At 49.0% G+C, this 19,356-nt stretch overlaps 1 protein-coding gene across 7 annotated transcripts in view; it reads right to left on the bottom strand.

The window, feature by feature from the left end:
- The window catches only part of ACACA (acetyl-CoA carboxylase alpha), a 129,186-nt gene that overhangs the window by 36,850 nt on the left and 72,980 nt on the right, over positions 1 to 19,356 (bottom strand). For all 7 annotated transcript variants that reach the window (XM_086763185.1, XM_086763184.1, XM_086763187.1 and 4 more), the window contains 4 exons: positions 7,935 to 8,204; positions 7,483 to 7,580; positions 6,241 to 6,361; positions 5,681 to 5,791 (listed from right to left, as the gene is read on the bottom strand). In XM_086763185.1, the coding sequence (XP_086619311.1) occupies positions 5,681 to 5,791; positions 6,241 to 6,361; positions 7,483 to 7,580; positions 7,935 to 8,204 (600 nt within the window). The remainder of the gene's footprint in view (positions 1 to 5,680; positions 5,792 to 6,240; positions 6,362 to 7,482; positions 7,581 to 7,934; positions 8,205 to 19,356) is intronic.

Genomic DNA, 19,356 nt, shown 5'->3' with positions numbered 1-19,356 from the left:
CCTAATAGTCTTGCTGTGCCACTACAGAAAGATTCATATCATGCATTAATAATTATAATGCCTCTTTGAATGACAGGGCTGGCACTTGCTGTTCTAACTCACACGATTGCTCTCACACGATTGCTTTGATCTCATCCCAAGACTGGAGTCATCTTGAGCAGATACTGAGCTAGCCCTGCCTTGAATCTCAAAAAAACAGTTCTCCACATTCTGTGTTTTACAGTGAAATCCCCAAACGGCATCCGTCTCACAGGGCTTTTATTTATTTTTCCAGATTGGGAAGCTGAAGGGTAAATACTACTGCTTGCGATCACTCACACAAGGCAGACTGGCAGACTGCGTAAGCTCCCGTTCCTCACACCAGCGCTCCTCCAGTCGGCCTCAGACTGGACCCCGCAGCCTCTCGCGCGGCCCCAGCGCCCCGAGCAGCTCTGCCCGCTCCTCCCAAGCCCTGTGCCGCCGTCTCCCCCCGCTACCCGTCTTCCACGGCACCCGGGTTCTGCAGCCTCCCTCAGCAGAGACCCGCAAGCAGCAGGTCAGCGCCAGGCTGCTTTAGCACGGAGACCCAACAAGCAGGCAGGGCGTGTCCGCGTGCCAGGCAGAAGATGTTGAAGAGCAACCAAGGTCAGACAGCCACGCTGGCTGAAGCGCCTCAAAATAAACTTGTCTCACCCAGCAACTCAGAGCTGGGGGGAGCCACCATCCCAGCGAGCAGCGTCCGCACTAACGAAAGCTGCGCTCAGGAGAGGTCATTGGACAACTCCTGGCTCAAAAGTCTGTTAGATATTTACAGATTGGATTAGCAAGCCATCAAGTTTTCACTAAGCAGTTCGTCTCACAAACACCCCTCTCAAAGCTGCTCTTCAGAAATGTTTCCTTCCCCTAAAACCACCAACTCACAGTGCCAGCAACAGTGCTTTACTAACCTGGCAAACTGGCTCCTGGGCTCTTTCAAGCCTAGAACAGGTTATACAAGAAGACATGTGTAAATTAAGATCATTTTGAAGGCAAAAACTTCTACAGAAAGAAATCCTGAGGACGGGGTTACCTACCCTGCCAACGCACCACCGCGACAGGCACCTCCCATCTGATGAGCTCAAAACAAAGGAGCAAATCCAAACGAGCTCAGGTTTCCAGACCACGCTGCCAGCAGGTAACTGCCGCTGTACCCATTCTGATCGAAAACGTCAGACCACAGCGGGCAGTTGGCTGCAGGCTGGGAAATGAAGCCCAGTTCTGGTTTGGAACTATGCTTTCAGTGTTTCATATTTTGGTGGTTTCTGACTCTTCATCTTCACTCTTTCCCCACACGGACGTACGCTGCTGGCAGGCTCACGCCTGGCACACTTGGGCGTTCTCGACAAACCAGGCCAACAGCAAGGTGCCGTGGGGCCCCAGGGAGGAGCACAACGGAGAGCTGATGCATCATTTAGGCAGGCCAAGCCTGGAGAGCCTGGGGGAAAACAAAGCTGAATAGGAAGGACAGTTCTTCATCATCACCCAGAAAATGAACCGTTTGAGACACCAGGTTGAATATCTCTATAATGAACTGCGGGGTGTCAGCTTGGCGGCAGTTCCCGAAAATCCCTCCCAAATCCAGCTTCCCTCAGAAAAAGCCTGGAACATGTATCTGTGGAGAAAACGCGATGGAAAGCCACTATTTGTGGATGTGAACGAAACAGTCTTAAAGACAGGATTTCTTTTAAACACAAAAGACAGGGAGGAGCAAACCAATTAAAAATAAGTCAGCAACAGACTTGGGAGCATCTTTGTGAGGACTGAAATGAAATGTACTCCTGGAAGCTTGAACCATGTAAGCAATGCATAAATTAAGAGAGCTGGGTTCTTCAGCCTTACCTCTATTAAACACAAACCCAATGGAAATTACCCTGTTAGCGCACGGCGGCACGTCACCCGTCTCTCGTGAAATCGCACCACGCTCAGCTTACGACGAGGACAGGGAGCCGAGGGAGGTGGAGGAAGGTACAGGGGTGGAAAGAGGGGGAGGCAGGGAAAGTTTAAAAAAAAAAAAAAAAAAAAAAAAAATCTCTGCCTCAGCAAAAGTTTTCATTAAAATTTTAGACAAATGATCTCTGTGTCCTTCTCCCATGCTGCCTGCGGCTCCATGCTATTTCTATGCAAATAACAACCTCGTGGTTTATATCTTATTATTTCCACCGGAGCTGCGGCGACATGACCCGAGACGTGCGCGAGGTAGACAGCGCGAGAGAGAGGGAGAGAAAGAGAGGAGAGGGAGGGAGAGAGATGGAGTGGCTGCTCGCTGAAGTGTGAAAAAATCTTGTCAGGAGTGAGCGGCAAGAATAAAAAAAAAAAAAAAAAAATTGCAGGGATAACGTGTTTATTTCAGCCCCTCTCCCCATGTGAACCAGCACCTTTTAAAATTCATTGGGCATCAGGCGATCATGCACAATCCATCTGCTTTCACTTTATCATTTGCATTTCATGCCTCCTGGCTTTTGATGTGCTGATACTTTGATGCAGTCAGGAGACGCGCATTATCATTATTTCAATTTTCAGGGGGGTCAGCGGGCTCAGCACAGGCGCGCGCACGCACTCACGGGAGAGGAATGAAATGTCATTTCCACCTCTCCACCCCCTGCCGAAACGCGGCGGTGCAGACAAAAGGGGCGCGGATGAAACGCGGCCCCGCCGCCCCACGCGCGGGGCATCGTCCCCACCGCAGAGCGCAGCATCGCACCTTTTCCCCAGGTCTCTCCCTTGCCTGCACCAGAAACAAAGACAGCTTCATCCGGAGCAGCGGGAAACCTCGCGCAGCGCCCGTGCAGCTTCTTGTCACCCCTGACAGGCAACGGGGCTGGGAGCATCCTTAAACCCGCCCGGTATCCGGTGTCTGACGGCGACGTGCCTCTCTGCGTACAGAGCAGCGACGCGGACGCGGGGAACAGCCAGCGCGTGATCAGTCAGCCTCCAGAACCAAACATCAGCTCCAGCTAACAACGGCACTGACCTTGAGCTCATCAGCTAAGTCAGAGGTTGCAGGCTGGTTCTGGCAGCTCGACCCTTCCCTCTACACCTAAACCCCCCGGCTGGTTTTACATCGTGATAATGAACGAGACCAGCAACAGATCTTCTAGCACGTAATGTTTGTCACGGTCTCCCTCGGCTCCCCATGTAAATTAAAAAGAATCCCGGATTTCACAGAAAAAAAAAAAAAAAAAAAAAAAAATCAAACAACTTCCCAGAAAAAACCTTGCTGCTCTCTGAAAGCCTAATTGTCTCCATCGCTGCAGAAACATTTCTGCACAGCGTTCTCTTCTTGCGGAGAAAAGACATTTGGGAGAAGATGTGTAATCTGTCAGCTTTGCACAGCATCCTCCACGAAGAGAGGATTTAAAAGTCAGCAATGGAAAAAATTGTCCCAACTCTCTGACACCTAACTGGGAAAACCTAAAGGAATATTTGGATGGAACTGTGTTAGAAAACACCCAGTTCCAACTGTCACGCAAGGTAGCGGTTTCCATTTATTTATTTTTGTTTCAGTCCTGATCTCTCCTCAGACCCCGCCGCTGGGCTGGTGACCTGCTGATTCCACCGAGCAGAGTGCTGACTTTGCCGCGCAGGGCTCTTCTCACCACCTACTCTAAGGAACCACAGGAAGCAAGGCTCACTCACTCCAAAGAGAAAAACTACAATAGGTTTCCACCACGAGACCCTTCTGGAGGCTTACTCACGTGAATGAACAAGAACACATCATACACCCTGCTCAAACAGCCTCCGCGCTCCTACAAGGGAAGGCTTTGCTTAATTGGTCCCTGGCTGAGAGTGACCCGACCATAGCTGGATCCACTCAAGAAGCTCTGACCAGAACCGCAGCGACTGGTCATCGAAGATCACAAGAACTAGCAAGACACATCACACAACATCCAGTGATGGAGGAGGGATTCCCAGTGGGGGTTCCAGGTCTCTCACTACTCAAGGAGAAGTAAATTTCCTGTCGGGCCTGGGCTTAGCTGCTTTACTGGGCAAACTGGATCGGATGCAATAGCTTCCTCCTTCGCCTGGCCTACAGGCAGGTAGAAGCTCAGTGCCTACATTAAAATACACGCCCTTGCAACACAGCAGGGAGGAGAGGAAAGGACCCGTGGGATTGCTCAGCCCACTGAAATACTTGGGATGAATTAAGTCACCCCCAGAAAGCATCTCTTTCTGCCTACGCCTGCTGGCAGATGTCAGGGCTTCATTTAAACTAAATCCTTAATTTTTAAGTGCCTAAAATTCAGTGAGATTAAACTAGTCCTATAAAAACACTCACTCCTTCCACGGGCAGAGAGTGCAGTTCAACCTGGAAAGGAGAGAGCAGGAGAGGGGGACTGACCAGACTGGCCCTGCCATCTGGGAAACTCTGCAGGGCCCCGATCCCCACCAAATGACAGCTGGAACCAGGCAACTTACTCCACTTCAGCAAGCACTAAACTGACTCAATTTCTTTTTAAAGGATGGATCTTCAAATGCCTCTCTTCCTTCCGTTGATGCAGGTGTGTGTGATGTGTGTAAGAGATCTAACTGAGGGTGCTGCATCCTAGAGTTGATAGGATCAATGCTTCATTTTCTGCAGAGCCCCCTTTATTCATGGGAATAATTCAACGAGAGACTATTTTCCTTTTATCTCCCATTGTCAGGCAGGCACTCCTTGAAACACAGCTTGCGCTGAAGCACAACCACCCCAGGTGCTGGAGAGTGCCTGAGAACAAAGCTGCACAATGGGGAAGGGCGCTCGCGCCCGCACAATCCTAACTCCCACGTAAACAAAGCCCTCGGTGAGAGGGACAAGAGCGGAGTCGGCTGCGAGCCGCATCTGCTACAGACAAGGAGCTGGAGGCTGTGGTATTAATAGGCTTGGGGCAGCACAGGAGAAAAAGTGCCTCTGGTGGGGAGGGGAAAAAAAAAAAAAAAAATAAAAAGAGCCACTTTAGTAGTGAAAGCAGTGAGTTTTCTTCCAGACAGAGTTACTCCTCCCTGCCCCCACAGCTGATACTTCCAGCAGGTCTGGCCCCTTGAAAATCACCATCCATACACCTTCTCAGGCTTCAGGGCTCCCTCAGCATCAACGCAATGCTGCGGATGGGGGAAAGTCGAGGTGATCCTGCCCCACGTGTTTTGACACATGGTCTTGCAGACACTGGGAACAGCCCCGTTTCCTCTATCGCAGCACACAGTGGGTGGGAGATGCTGCCCAGTCGGTGGGCTTCTCCACTTCTGTCATTTACTCACTGCACACAGCCTACGTTAAAAGCTGCTTCTCCTTCTTCCCCATCACCTGGCCCATGCTCAAACCCTTCAGCGTGCAGTTCTGCCTAGGGCCCCTGCCAATCTCCAACCCGGACAGCAGGAACAGTGCCCCTGGCTGTCAACAGGATGCTCTCGTCAAGAAAAGCAGGTGCACGAAAGGACTCCTTTCTGACCAGAGAGGAGAGAAAAAAAGACTTCAAAGGCATGAAAGTTTCACAGCTGCTGCCCTGTGTCAGCTCTCCTCCTCAATCGGGAGCGGTCTGAGAAGGGAGAACGCCAAAGGGACCGAGCGCAAGGACAGGTGCGGCTCCTCCAGTCCAGAGCGGTGCGGCTCCTCCAGTCCCCAGCAGAGCTCACAGGAGCACCACCTCAGTTCACACAGCTCTGGAGGCTGCAATGCAAGACTTACTTTGTTGAGGGCTCCGTAGCCAGTCAGGATTATATGAGAGTTCTCAACCTGGATGGTCCTCTGACCCAGCCGAACCAGGTAAGCCCCAATTCCAATTGCCCGACACGTAACCTCAAAAAAAAAAAGAAAAATAATTAAAAAAAAAAAATCACATTGATTTCTGCCTTACCACACAGCCAAAACTTATCGATTCAAACATCTAGATAAAACTAGGCATGTTTGTATTACAAGGCTATAAACCCCACTCTCACTGCAAAACTCCAGAATCTATTTATTTTTTTTTAAAACACAGTATCTGAACATACGTGTATGTTATTCTAAAAAAGAGAAGCAGTAACTTACAGACTGAGCAAACATGAAGCCAAATGACTGTTTTCTAAGAAAAGTGTTCTAAATCTAGTCTGAAAGGGACCCCAGCCCTGCGATGGTGCCAGCAGCGTTGCTCAAAGCCTACAGCAGCCAGTTTACATCAACCAGAAGCCTCATCCTAGACGGATCTTCTGGATTTTTAGCTGGAACAGACAATACCGTTTGAAGGAGAGAAAGCCGTGGAGAATTACCAAGTTGATGGTGATAATGTTCTCATAGGCTAAAGATGATTCTCCAGCAATCATGCCAGATCCTCTGAGGTTCTCTATTCCAAGTCCATCTTCCTTTCCGATAATATCTGTTATCTTGTACCTGAGGGAGACACACACAGCCTTTCAGTCACAAGGTCCAGTGATCTGCTGAAGCAGTTTGCTACGAAGAAAATGAAAAGTGCCTAAATATCACCAAGGCTCCAAAGAGCAATGTGCATAAAACCCGGCCAGGACCTGCACGCGGGCTCGTTTTGCAGCCTCGCTGAGCACCACGGACTAGTCCTACACACGAGCACTGCAAAGAGGAAACGCCAGGGGAGAGGAACGCCCGTGAAAAGTGTTCTGTCGTTCCCACAGGACGTGAGGAGCAGGCCGATTATAGGAAAAAGGGCAAGAAAGGAAGAGAATGCAGGCAAAAGGAAAAAGAAATAGAACAAGAGATTATAACGAGGCTCTTACCCTTTCTTTACTTCCTTCTTTCCTGCCTTCCTTGCCCAGCATGGTCCCTTCTTACTCAGTGCTCTCAGACTGGCTTCTGTCTTTTCCACTGACTTCCCCACCACACACGCAGGCACGCACACCTCCCCGCACCCAGCACCATCCCTTTGTTCTTTCAGAGCTTGCCAGTCTGCAAACTAGAGTTGGTTTTGGTTGTTTTTTTTTTTTTTTCTCTTAAGTACATCCTCCTCCCTCTGCCCAGGAGCACCACTGCAGCTGCAGCCTAGCTCCGGGACCTCATTTTCAGATGTGCTGCCTTTGGGATGTAGCTGGGAAGATGCAGGTACCTAGCGCAGCCGTGAGTGGAAAACCACAGGCCAGAAGGCAGTTCAGTGCAACCGCTGCAGCCCACCCCTTCAAAATGCATGGAGAGCCTAGCCTCCACTCAGGAATTCTTTTATCCTTTCTACGGAATCTAGCAGAAAAGTAATTTTCAGAATTTAGACTGCAAGTCTTTGGGCAAGAATCGTTGTCCGGGTTATTCAGTGTTTACCGCTGCAGGACCTCAGCCATGGCTTGGGCCCCCAGGCACCGCCTCAACCAAGGCATGTCACGACACAACTTCTAACTCTCTTGTTCCACGCTCTGAGCACACGCAGCTACGGCTTTCTACACACCTGGATCCCAAAGAACATCCTAGCTGAAGCCGAGGACGTGATATGCATCACCTTGTACACCCAAGGATGAACAGGAAGCTTTTTACTCTGACCTGCCTGTGCTTACCTGGACTCTCCGTTGTCCTCCACATGTTCACAGTGAACCGAGTTCAGCGCACTGACTTTCTTATAGTCTTGAGGAGTCAGGTACAAGTATTTGTATCCCTGCAGGGAAAAACAGTTCATTCATCTCATTCCCATCTGTAGTCCCTTCCTGACAACAATAACCTCTTCCAAAAAGCAAGTTTCAATGGAACAGAATTTAGTTCCAGATGAGAACATCCTCTCAACATCGGAGCTCCAACTGAGGTCAGTGAACGCTGGGGATGTTTTCAACACTTAGCACCATCTCATTCTGGATCCCAGTCCTGCTGCTTGAGAGATCCAACACCAAGGAGAAATTTGGGCCTAATGGTCTGGCAAATATTTATCTTACCTCCATTAAAAGAGGCGGTATAAAAATAAGATTCTTTTGCAAGCTATTGCAGAGCTTCACCTCTGCTTCCTGTGCCCCTTTACCTTGTACGGGTCATCTGGCTCTTCCCAAGCCACGTGGAACATGTGCCGAATCTCCTCAGCCAAACCAATCCTGGCTCCGCTGTTGGCAGCCACGTAGATACGGGGGATGCCGTGTGTTCGAGCAAGCTCCGAAGCCCTCAGGAACAGCACGTCCTCTTGAGGCCCGAAAGAACCGATCCGGTACGTAATGTCATTGCCAATGACAATGATGTCACGGCCTTCTGGATACTCGGGGGTCTTCAGAGTCATCTTCCAGGCCACCATCCCAATCTGCAATCAAAGAGCAGAGAAAAAAACCAAAAACTAAATATTTATCTTCAAGACGTGAAAGAGGGGAATCGCGCAGCAGCCATCTTTCTTGCTTGTGTTGCAGTTTTGGTATTGTCTTCGGGAACTTTGATAACAGCAGCTCAGATACACGCCGCCAGCACAGAGCACAGCTGGCAGGACTTCATCCTTTCCACACTCGCTGGAGCACATCCTCCATTGCTCTCTTCCCACCCTAGACACTAATACTGGCCCTCCCTCTCCCCATTCAGGGATTTGTCACAGATCCAAAACACATTTGCCCCCCTCGCAGGGTGCTGCATTCATTCCGCGTGCCAGAGCTCCCAGGGCAAGGATGGATCTGACCATCTGCTTTGGCTGCCCAGATATCACCCCAGAACCTCACCACCTCGCTTCTCTCTCACTCTGTCCTCATTTTAACAATCCTTTTATTTCATAACCATTCTTTTTCCCCCTGTCCTTCCTTTCATTTCTTTGGCTCTTCCCTTTTCCTTCCCAAATATTGCAGCAGTTTCTTTCCAAACCTGCCTGGGTGAGTAATGCTTTTTGCCGCATATTTTTCTTTTTTAAAATCACCCAATGATCTCTTCTCGCCCATCTTATGGAGATCAGCAACATCTGTACCCTGCATCTCCCATCCCTCAGCTGCCGCGCGGCGCTGTACTGGGGAGCTGGCCATCCCGGAACGCCGTTAACAGATGGAAATAGCGGCGTCCCTTGAAAGCCACATGCATCACCCGGTCTCTGCTTGCTCAGGGATCATAAGCTCTGAGTACACATTCCTCAAGCCGATTGCACATCCTCTGCCATCAGGAGGGTAAAACTCTCATCGCGGGGACTCGGAATCCTGCACGCGATGAACTACGGCGGGAGGGGGAGAGGCAGCAGACAGATATCTGCCATTTCATCCAAATCAAAACGGCACAATACGCAGCTGAGATCCAATCAGCATCTGCAATAAGATACGCCATAACAGGCTCATAAAAAAAAATTAAAAGCAGGGGAATGAATCAAAGGGTCATCGGAAGGAAAGCAGGCAGCAATCCAAAAATGCGAGAACGGCCACTGGCAGATCCTTCCCTCACACCTCCCCTCTGAGAGCTGAGATCGCGAGTTAACAGAACAGCGGTGGTTCGGTTCCCCTTCTCCTTCGTCTCGCTTTCACTCACTGCTATTTTCACTGATACGTCGCAAAGGATTCACTTGTTTGCCTCCGAATATTTGCAGATTTACTGTTACACCTTAGCCTCCAACTGCAGCGTTCAGAAGAGAGAGGTACTGCAGCAGTTTCAAAGACAGGGGCATAAATCCTCAAAAGTCAGTGGGATGCTTCGCTAAAATACCAGTATTAGTGCAAAATTAAAGGGGAAAGTTGTAATGCTGAAAAACAGCTGGATGCAGCTGTTGGCGAGGCACGCAGACCAGAAGTGTCTGCGGAGACCACGGGTCACCCAGACAACCAGTGCAGAGCCTGGAAGGGCAACCTAGTTCATCCCTACCAAACCACACAGCTCCCTCGGACTTTCAGAGCAGAAAAGGGAAAAATAAAGGTGAGAAAAATGAGAAGAAAAGCAAGCTTTGTCCTTCTGACCTGACTGTTGCAGGAGAAGAGATGCCAGGGGCTGGATATCGCGTCTCTGTTCTAACTCTCGACTTCGGGCAAGCTTGCAGTTACAGAGAGCAGGGCAGAACAGCCTGCAGACCCAAAGCTAAAGGTCTCAAGAGCAACCTCCAAGAAATAAGGGATGCCCATCTCTAAGCCATCACCTACCGCAGCTCAGTTCTTCACTGTAGTTTACAGGCTTTTTTTTTTTTTCCTGCCATAACTAAAATCCTTTAAGCAGGCACTCACCAAAACTTTCTGATACCCCCTCAGAAACCAGCTTCAGTTGTTGATAGAAACCCACAGGGAAGACGGGGTAAGACTCTCTTTAAAACTGCACCACAAACTTCTTCCAAAATAGCGCGGAAGCAACGGCAGTTCACAGGGCTTTGCCGAACCCCGTTAGCACCCAGGGCTGGTCCCACAGTCCGCCCCGCCTGTCATGACGTAAGAGATTGTCCTCGCTTTCACCAGCTTGATGATTTTTGACAGTACAGAAAATAGGAAAATTAAAAGCATTTCTTATTTAGACAATTCGGATTGGAACTGAAATCTTGGAACAGCTCCCTAACCTGACACGGTGCATCCTCTACGCAAACAAAATCCCTTCTGTCAATGCTCACTAGTAGAACAGGAAAACCTGTCTAGGCAGGGCACAGTAAACACAAACTCTTGAAAATAGCTTACAGTTGATAAACATGGAGCACCCACGTGCAGTTTAAGACAAGAAAAACTAAAGCGCACCACTTTATTAACTCATGTGTCTTTCTGCCTCCTCAGTCCACAGCTCTGCCGTTTGTCCAGTCAAAAATCCCAGGACACAACTAAGGATGGTGTCGCTATGAACAACGTAGATTCTGCTTAAATTTACGGACAGGAAAAAAAAAAAAAAAAAAAAAAAGATATTTTTAAGTTAGTTTTTTTTAAGTTTAGCATGCAAAAAAAATTGAAAGTTGACAGGTTAATTAGAGAGGCTGAGCTAATCACCTAAGAGCACTGCCAGAACAACAACGGGTGGCAGCAAGCAGCGGTGGCTTCGAATCGGGCTCTTAAGAGCCAGAGCAGCCTGGAAGAGCTCCTCCTGCGGCAGCTCTGCTCCAGCACCCCCAGGAATGGCGGAGAGAGGCAGGAAAAGAGAAAAGCAGGAACCGTCTCGTTTAACTGTTTTTATGTTGGCAAAATGATTTGTGCCACAGTATTTCCAGAAGAAGTGGGACCATTTTTCTCCTGCAGGAACACATTTGGTTTGAAAAGTATCGCTGGACAGAACGCGGGAATCAAGCGGAATGAATTATTCACGGCCTCCGCTCAGGAGCGATCATTATTTCCGATGGTCCAAGCTGTGATTAGGGTTCAGCGCTCAGATGTTTGCTCCCCAAACAGCACCAGCAACGCAGAACGGCACGGCACACACACACTACACAAGTTTTATACAGATAATTTTACACACAGCTTCTCCCACACGATCTCTGCCTTACTGCAACCATTAACAGACAGTAAAATCCCGGTATTAACGAACGCTCGTTTTCATGGCGCTCGTAAACGCCGTTAGTTTGACACACAGTGTCAACACTAATCATGGCCTAAAATTAACACCAAAATTGACTCCCCCATTAATTGCGCTGCCGACGCGAAGGGTACCACGCACGCTGGTGCAGTTACAGACCAACTGCTGGCAGCAGCCCGAGCTGTTGGCAACGGGCACCGAGGGGAACGGAGAAGGAACCCATCCCAGCTTCCTCCTGAGAGCACGACGGACTCCAACCCGCGGGACGCCAACGCGCAGGGCGGCTGGTGTTCAGGCAGAGGGAGGCTGTCAGCCTCTTCCTAGCGGGATCTGTAATTCCTGGAGAAGAGCAGCTGACGGAAAATCTGATGTCAACAAGAAAAGCTTCTTATTTGACAGCATCCACACTCCAGCCGTGCCAATTGTGTTGGTTTAGAGACTCCTCTCATGAGAATGATGATGCTTGAGCCTGGGTACTCTATGCCATGCTCCATTTGATTTATTTATGTCCAAATTCGGAAACTCGAGTGTGGGTCTCAAAATTTCCAAGTAGGACATGTGAACTTAGAGAACCACGACAACAATATTGTCTCGTTCCTGTTCCATTGCATCTGTATCATATGCAAATTTTATATGTTAAAAATATATTAAAAATGTGAATACATTTGCGTGTCAGTATTTATCACATACAAAATTCATAGTAAGAAAGGAAATGCAACAGCTGTAGCAGCCTAGCACGTGCGCACTGGAAACGCTGAAGCTGAGCACTAACAAAAGCACATTTCTTCCCCACTGTGCACGCACGCTCCGACACCATTACATCAAAGAACGCGTGCTTTACTCCCTCCTCACAACCTGTGCCTATCCTGGAGGTAAACCGCTGACCCCAGGATGCGGAACCACCCTGCCGCACAGCCGTGGACACGGGGTGTTTGGAAAGGGAACAAAGACGTCCCCAGAAATTTTACACGATGCAGACTTACCAGTTTGGGTATTTCATCATTTGAATCTGCTGCTGGAACGTCAGAGCTGAAAGAGAGACTCTCTGCGCTTACACTGTGACCAAAAGCTGTAAAATGTGTATCTCCAGCATGAACCACCTCCCAGAAAAGGGCACGATGCACGCGGTTTGCTAGAGGCAGTCAGACTCAGCGCCCTGACAGGGGTGGAGTGCCAGAACCCAGGATCCCTTCATTCTCTCCTTGGCTCACTGAGCGATCAAAGCAGCGGTCGCAGGCAGTCCAGCCAACCACACATTGGCACGGTTCCGAGCAGCAGGCGGCCAACTGGGTGAGAGATGGGAAAAAACGGCTCCAGGAGGAGACGGGACAAAGGCTCGGCGGAAGGCGTCGCGCAGGGGACTGACGGAGAGGGGAACTCGGGCTGTCTCCGTTCCTTGCGGTGGACCAAAGGGCCCCTGGACAGCAAGCCGGGAAGCAAACCAGCCAGGGGCTGGCTGATATTTGGGGAAAGCAGATGGACACGTAGAGTACCAACAGGAAAGCTCAAAAACCCCATTACAGACAGCACAAAAGGAGTTTTACTGCACGCACGTCGGTGTGGCGAGGTATGGAGCTTCCACAGTGTCTCCTGAGGGTAGCAAATGGCAAAACGCTGAACCCAGCCCAACTCTCCACCAAATTCAAGTTTCTGCTCCAAGCCCACAATATCAACTGTGAGCAACACTGCCAGCTCTTTCTCCAAAACAAACGCATTTTTGATGAAGGTTTCCAAACGAGCCTGCCCTCCCTAGGCAGAGTGCAAGGCTTGAAAACTTCAGATGGAATAGTTTGCACCTGGTCAAGTTACAGACGGATGAAGATATACTCCAGAGAGCGACAGATAATGTTATCGGGAGCTTGCTGGTAGGCAAGAACTTTCTTGTCTACAGGACCTGTATAATCCACATACACATGTTCAAACATACGTAAAAATACAGAATAAAACTCTGTGCCATCACTTGTATCTCTGATCCAGTAATGCTTGTATTTGAGGATTTTAAAACCCTTCAAGAAATCTGGAGCTGTAGTTGCTCTTTGAGTAAGACACGATTTGGGCGGTCACTGCTTTCAGTGTCCTCTGCCAGCCTCACCTGTGATGTGGGTGGTTACTTCCCACCCAAGAATTTAAGTTTTGTAAAGCGTTAACAAAACATCCCAAAACATTAGAAGTGTGATTTAAATGTAAGTATTTGATAAAAGTCAGAATTACAAGGTAACAAAATTAAAATTCTGTATTTGTTTGATAGTATTATGAAACTCAACAGTCATATTTGATGATATAAAATTAAAAAGAAAAAAAAATCTATTTACTTATAACCTTCCAAAAATTCATCTTTTAAATAATTATGATACATTCTAACTCAAAGGTATGTTAGAGCCCCATAACCTCTGGTTCTGTAAGGAAAACCTTTTCAAATCTTGAACTTCTCGGACTGCTACAGCATGCACGTACCTTTACAAAAATCAGGCCATAGGAGATACTGCACCTACAACACCGAGAAACAGCACACTGACGATGCTGATCTGCATGAACATTAACACTTCAAACAATTCAAGGCATTACAGAGTGCTCCTGCTTAACTGGGCAGTCACTGGTCAGCCAAGGAGCTGCTCCATGACACGCATCCATCCCAACTCCGGAGTTCAAAACAGCTCCCGCACCGGTCCCATCCTCCCATGTACACACCTCCTGCTCCTAAAGTTACAGTAAATGCTCCAGGTCTGTAAGTGAGGGAAATAAATCAGCTTTCAGTGATGCTAGGGAGCTGCTCTTTTGATTTGTATTACACTCCACTTGTCACAAGACATTCCAGCTTTTACTAGAAATAACACTCTCCAGGCCATGACAAAAAACGGGCTCTGTCCCGATTGCTACCCGTCGCCATCCCATGTCTGACCGTGACCCCCGAGCATCTCATTGCTAGGGGCTAAAATTATTCTGCCAGAGGAGGATCACCTTCTGAAATTGCATCAGGGGGACTCCAGACAAGGGGACGCCCCTTGCTGTGCGGCACACACGGTTGTCCAGCTTCCCTATTCATTTAAACCCATTCCTGCTGCCAGAAGAGCCTTTGGGTGAGGAGTGTTCCCAAAACTCCTCAGGAAGGGCTAGGAAACCCAAAGAGAAACAACTAGTTTTACAGTAATCTCTGGGAAAAATAGCGGTGGGAGAAGACGCATCGGTGTTTTCCTTCACCTTCATGTCAATTCACTGACTCTGCCATTACCCACTCCCCGCTTTGTCTCCAGCGCTCACCACCGGCCGTAAGCAGCCCAGCAGACGTTTCAATCCCCCGTGCCTCTCATAAACCGCAGGAACATGGGGTGACAAAGCAGAACACGCAGTTCAGCTATGAAGCTCTGCTTGTATAAAATTCATTAGCTACACCTTTCAGCCCCAGGCAACGCGGGGAGCTGCCCAAGCTGAGTTTCAGCAGCCCTCTGCCCACCGCCGTCCTGGGTTTCACCTGGCCGAACCTCCCCACACTCACAAGAAAGGACGCCTGCCAACGCTCCAGCTAACGGCTCCGATTATGGATTATTTCTGATCCTCATGCGACTGAGAAGGAAAAACTGTGACACCTAGTGCCAACAGGGAAAACGGCACATCTTGCACGCACAGCGCGTGAGACCGAGATGAAGGGGATGTGTGGTGCTGCTGCAGGCGCTCCTTACGCTCACTTTCCCTTGTCCCTGAAGATCAGTTGGGTCTTACCAGCAGGTGGTGCAGCCCCAGCGCCAGAGGATGACAGTAAATTGTAGTCAAAATACATAAAGCGCTATAGAAAAGCATCAGGATGCACAGCTCAAGAACGACAAGTCATGTAGTGAGTTCTCCAGCAGGCTGAGGGACTTACCGCTCCACACTCCGATTCCCGCTAATATGCTAATCTTCAGAACAAAGCCGCCTTCAACGGGCGTTTGGAGAGGGTGTCACCACGTTACAGGTTGTGTCTTCTGCAGAGCTACTGCAACAACGTGTTTTTAAATCCTGTCTGAGTTGCCATATACTTTCGAATTCCAGCCATGTACACTTTGCGTTCACACAGCTCTGATACTTTCTGAGTTCTCCCCATTTTACCACAGCGCAGCGTCGGAGGTGGAGGTGGAAGGCTCCCAGAGGACAGACGGCTCCTTGCTCGCTGTCAGGCAGGGGGACGTGCTGCTCCCTTTCAAACCCATCCCGCCAGCATCACTGCAGAAAGTCCCCATCACACACCTCCACCCCACACGCCCAGTGAAGATCTCAGCCAGAAACACCAAAGATTGTGCCACTAAAAAAAAAGCTTCCTTTTTTTTTTTTTAAAAAAAAGTAAATAACTGAACTAGCAGGAATGTTAAAAGTCTTGTGGTATAATCTAAATAAGCATCCAGGCAGTGGCATGAACTTGAAGTTTTCTTCTTAATGACATTTTAGAGTAAAATGTAGTTGTTTGTAACCTTACACAAGTAAACTTGGTCCGTTTCAAGGGTCCCTGTCTATCTTAAGAGCCAGACTGGAGCCAGGCTGAGCACCCACCTTCTGGTGCTTAGCTCTTGACGTGCTCCCAGGAGTACGCTGAATCGCACCCCGTTTGTCCCAAAGCCTCTATCCAGCCTGTACTCAGGAGCATCAGAGCATCAGCTGCTGCTTGATTCTGCTGATGAAATACTCTCTTCTTCAGCTCCCTTCTACACCTGCTGCCTCTGGAAATTATTTACAGACTGTTCTCAACTTTTTAGTGTGGCACATTCACTTTTGTCAAGGGTGCTGGCTTACTGAAATCCTGTGGTAGCTGGCAGAGCTTATCAGAACAGTCTCACAGGTGAGCAGAGGCGTCAAAGCAGTCAGGCTAGTAACAGAGGACACACACACATACACACAAAAACCACCAAAATCCAAAAAATACCAGAGGAGAGTAACTAGAGACCAGGGCACAGTTCACAAGCTTAGCATGAAGGATCCAGAATAGGAACCACCTAGCAGAAAGCTGCAGGCAACACCCAGGATCCCGTCTGCAGCCCAAAGCAGCAGCAGACGTGCTTCAGGAAGAACTCCGGCTGCGCTGGGTGGACAAGAGGCTGGAAAAGGTCCCTGTGCTAGCGATGTAAGAGCAGGTGGCAGGGCCAGCAGCACCGCAAGCTCCCCCGCGCGGCCACGACAACGCGCGGGATCCTCTGCGCAGAAGGAGCAAGCGCTATCCAGGAACAAACAGCAAGTTGTACTTTCATGGTCCATTAAGTCCTTGGCTTCTTTGCAAAGAGATAATTACTGCCAAATGAGGGGGTGGGCTACGTGAAGTGGTCGCAAGCTGAGCAGAGAAAAACCCCTTGTGTTGGGAAAGTTCCGAGAATTCCCATTTCACAGATTTTCCTGAAAACAGAGACAGGTTAGCGCAGAACCCTGCTTGCAGACTCTGAGAGGACAGGAGAAACTCAGCCTCGAGCTCCTGCTCTGCCCCGAATCAGAGCAGGGACTGCAGCTGCGGTTGTTGACACTGAGCTGAACATGCTGACCACTAATCTGGATTTTATGCTGGTTTCTCCTTTTCGCCTGCGAGCTAAAACCATCAGGGCACTGAGCTCAGCTGAAGGCTTTAGGAGGGAGTGTCTGACCCCTTTTCACATTGAGAAAACGTAATTGTTCATACTGCGTAGCACAGCTCCAACAGGAAGACAAGCCTGCCTCAGAACAGCCGACACCTCGACGGCAGGCGCTCACTTGCAACTGGGAACGGTCGCGGCTGCGGCTCAGAACACTCGGGGAACTCCAACGAACCAACAGCAGCTGTATTCACTGCAGTCAGAAGACTTCAACAGAAATGTCCTCTTTAGTAAGAAACACGTGATGTATAATTTCTCAAAAAGACTTTGGATTCAGAAAATCAGCAGCTTTCACTGGGAAGAAAGGAAAAGTTTGTTTTTTTTTTTTTTAACAAAAAAAACACATTTACTTGGAAAGTTCCTACCAAGCACTCCCACCTGTCAGCTCACTGGGGTCTGAATGGAAACAGCTCACACCTCCGCACCTCTGGGGCACAGACTCCACCATCACCGACCATCAGGGGGTACTAACCAAACCTGGGGGTAAGCTGCGGAACCTAACACCCAGTACTGACTTAGCAAGTACAAATTCAAAGACTCTTAGAACATTTTTGTCTAACTTATCCTTATAAGCAGAACCTTTTTACTAGATGAACAAACTGACACAGTGAAAATTCTGCCTCAGGCCACCAAGCAAGCCAGTGCAGAGCCTGGGAACCCCGATGTCCCCGCTGTACTCATTTCTTTAGGGATCACCTCCCCCGTAACGTGAATTTCAGTGTATATGGCTCCCGGCATTCTGAAGTCAAACACATCTACCTAGGAGAAAAGTCTTGCTTAACAAACTCAGACAAGTTTAGAGAGCCTATGTGCTCTATTTTGAGAATGGTTCACCATGGCATCATACAGGAGAAGTGCAGCACCAATCAATATTTCCTCCTGCTCCCTGTGGCATGTCTCCTCTCCCTATGCAACACCACCAGCCAGGGCCACACGGATGGATTACCCCAAGGATCTTTGCTTCCTGGCAGATCAGATGTTTAGTACTCTGCCCAGACACTATGCAGAGTGATTCTCAAAAACAGCAAAATGGATCCACTTACAGCCTTAACAAAGAAAAGGCTTATGCTCCAAATTTATCTAGCATCCTGTCTCCTCCTTCTCCACCCCTGCAGCCATCTTCTTCGGAAAGAAACTTGAGCGCATGTGTGTGGAAATTTGTTTCCTTAGCCGAACGGGATTAAACCATACAAGCCTAAAGTCAGCTCATCCAGATAAAGCAAGTGCAGCACAGAGGAATGAACCTGCCCGGCAGCTCGTCACCTCCTGAATGTCATCTATCCTTCAGATGCTGCTGGAACCTGCGCCTCCGACTGACCGCTCTCACCTGTGCACCAGCGCTATTGCGTGCAGCGGCTGTTGGTAACAGAATCCGGTACTGAAGCCTGAGAGCTCGTTCCAGCAGCACACGGTCCTGCAGCGACTGGTCCAGCAGCAGACAAGCTGTGCTGACAGGTCTGCACTCCCGGCCTCTCTGGGGAGGCACAGGGCGCTCCGTCCTTGGCCTGACCGCTCTCCAGGCTTCCGCGAGACCAAACCCCAGGCTGGGATTTCATCTCTGCAACCAGCGCCCTCACCTCATTTCTGGGAAGTCATTAAAAAGCTGCTTAGAGTCTGATGTATACCTCCACAGGAGGTGATCTTCAGCAGCCAGACTGAAAAGCGCAGGGGGAACATCATGTTTTCCCCTCATTTATCTCGCTTTCCAGTGACTCAGCCCACTGTGTATCAGCCAGAGGCATGGCCAGAACCTGTGCATTGGATAACCACACTATACACACCACAACAGCCATGCAATTTCTTTTCAGATTGAGCACAACAAAGTCTACCAAGGGTTAAAAAAACTCCTAATTTTTTTTTGGTGGTCTTTGGGTACAGAATCTCCTATAATAAGACTATTTGTATTCATACTGGCAGAGTAAACACTACATGTTCATGCCCAGGCAGCTCTGTGCTTGTAATTTCAGCAAGAACAGAGCTGTGTCCCTGAGGGACTCTGCTATTTCCCCAGCCACCATCCACTCCAACGCTGAACGAGAGCAGAGAAAGAGAGAAAGATGATGGCGTAAGCCTCCACAGCACCACAGCCCCAGCTTTCACCAAGAACGCAGCGAACAGCTCATTCCAGGTTTAATTACACCAGTTAAAACATTGCTCCTGTACGTCAGCAAAAGACGAGGATGTAGTGCTCCCACAGTCCCCGTTTACTGATGGGGCTCCATTTGAAAACATCATATTCCAAACCTTCCCCAGACAAGATACCTGCAGCAAACGGTGATGAAAACCCCTCTTTCCTGTCATCGCTATACTTGACATTTTTGAACTGAGCTTCGCAAACCTTAACTTAGATATCTAGTTCAATGATACCAAGCAAAAATAAATGATACCACCAACTCAGAACTGTTCAGATTTAAATTCCTGTAGGAACATTCCCTTACT

The sequence above is a fragment of the Chlamydotis macqueenii genome, chromosome 19 (assembly GCF_036417535.1).
Source record: "Chlamydotis macqueenii isolate bChlMac1 chromosome 19, bChlMac1.mat, whole genome shotgun sequence".
Classification (NCBI taxonomy): Eukaryota; Metazoa; Chordata; class Aves; order Otidiformes; family Otididae; genus Chlamydotis; species Chlamydotis macqueenii.
Note: the sequence above shows the minus strand (reverse complement) of the source record. Positions and strands in the feature narration are given on the sequence as shown.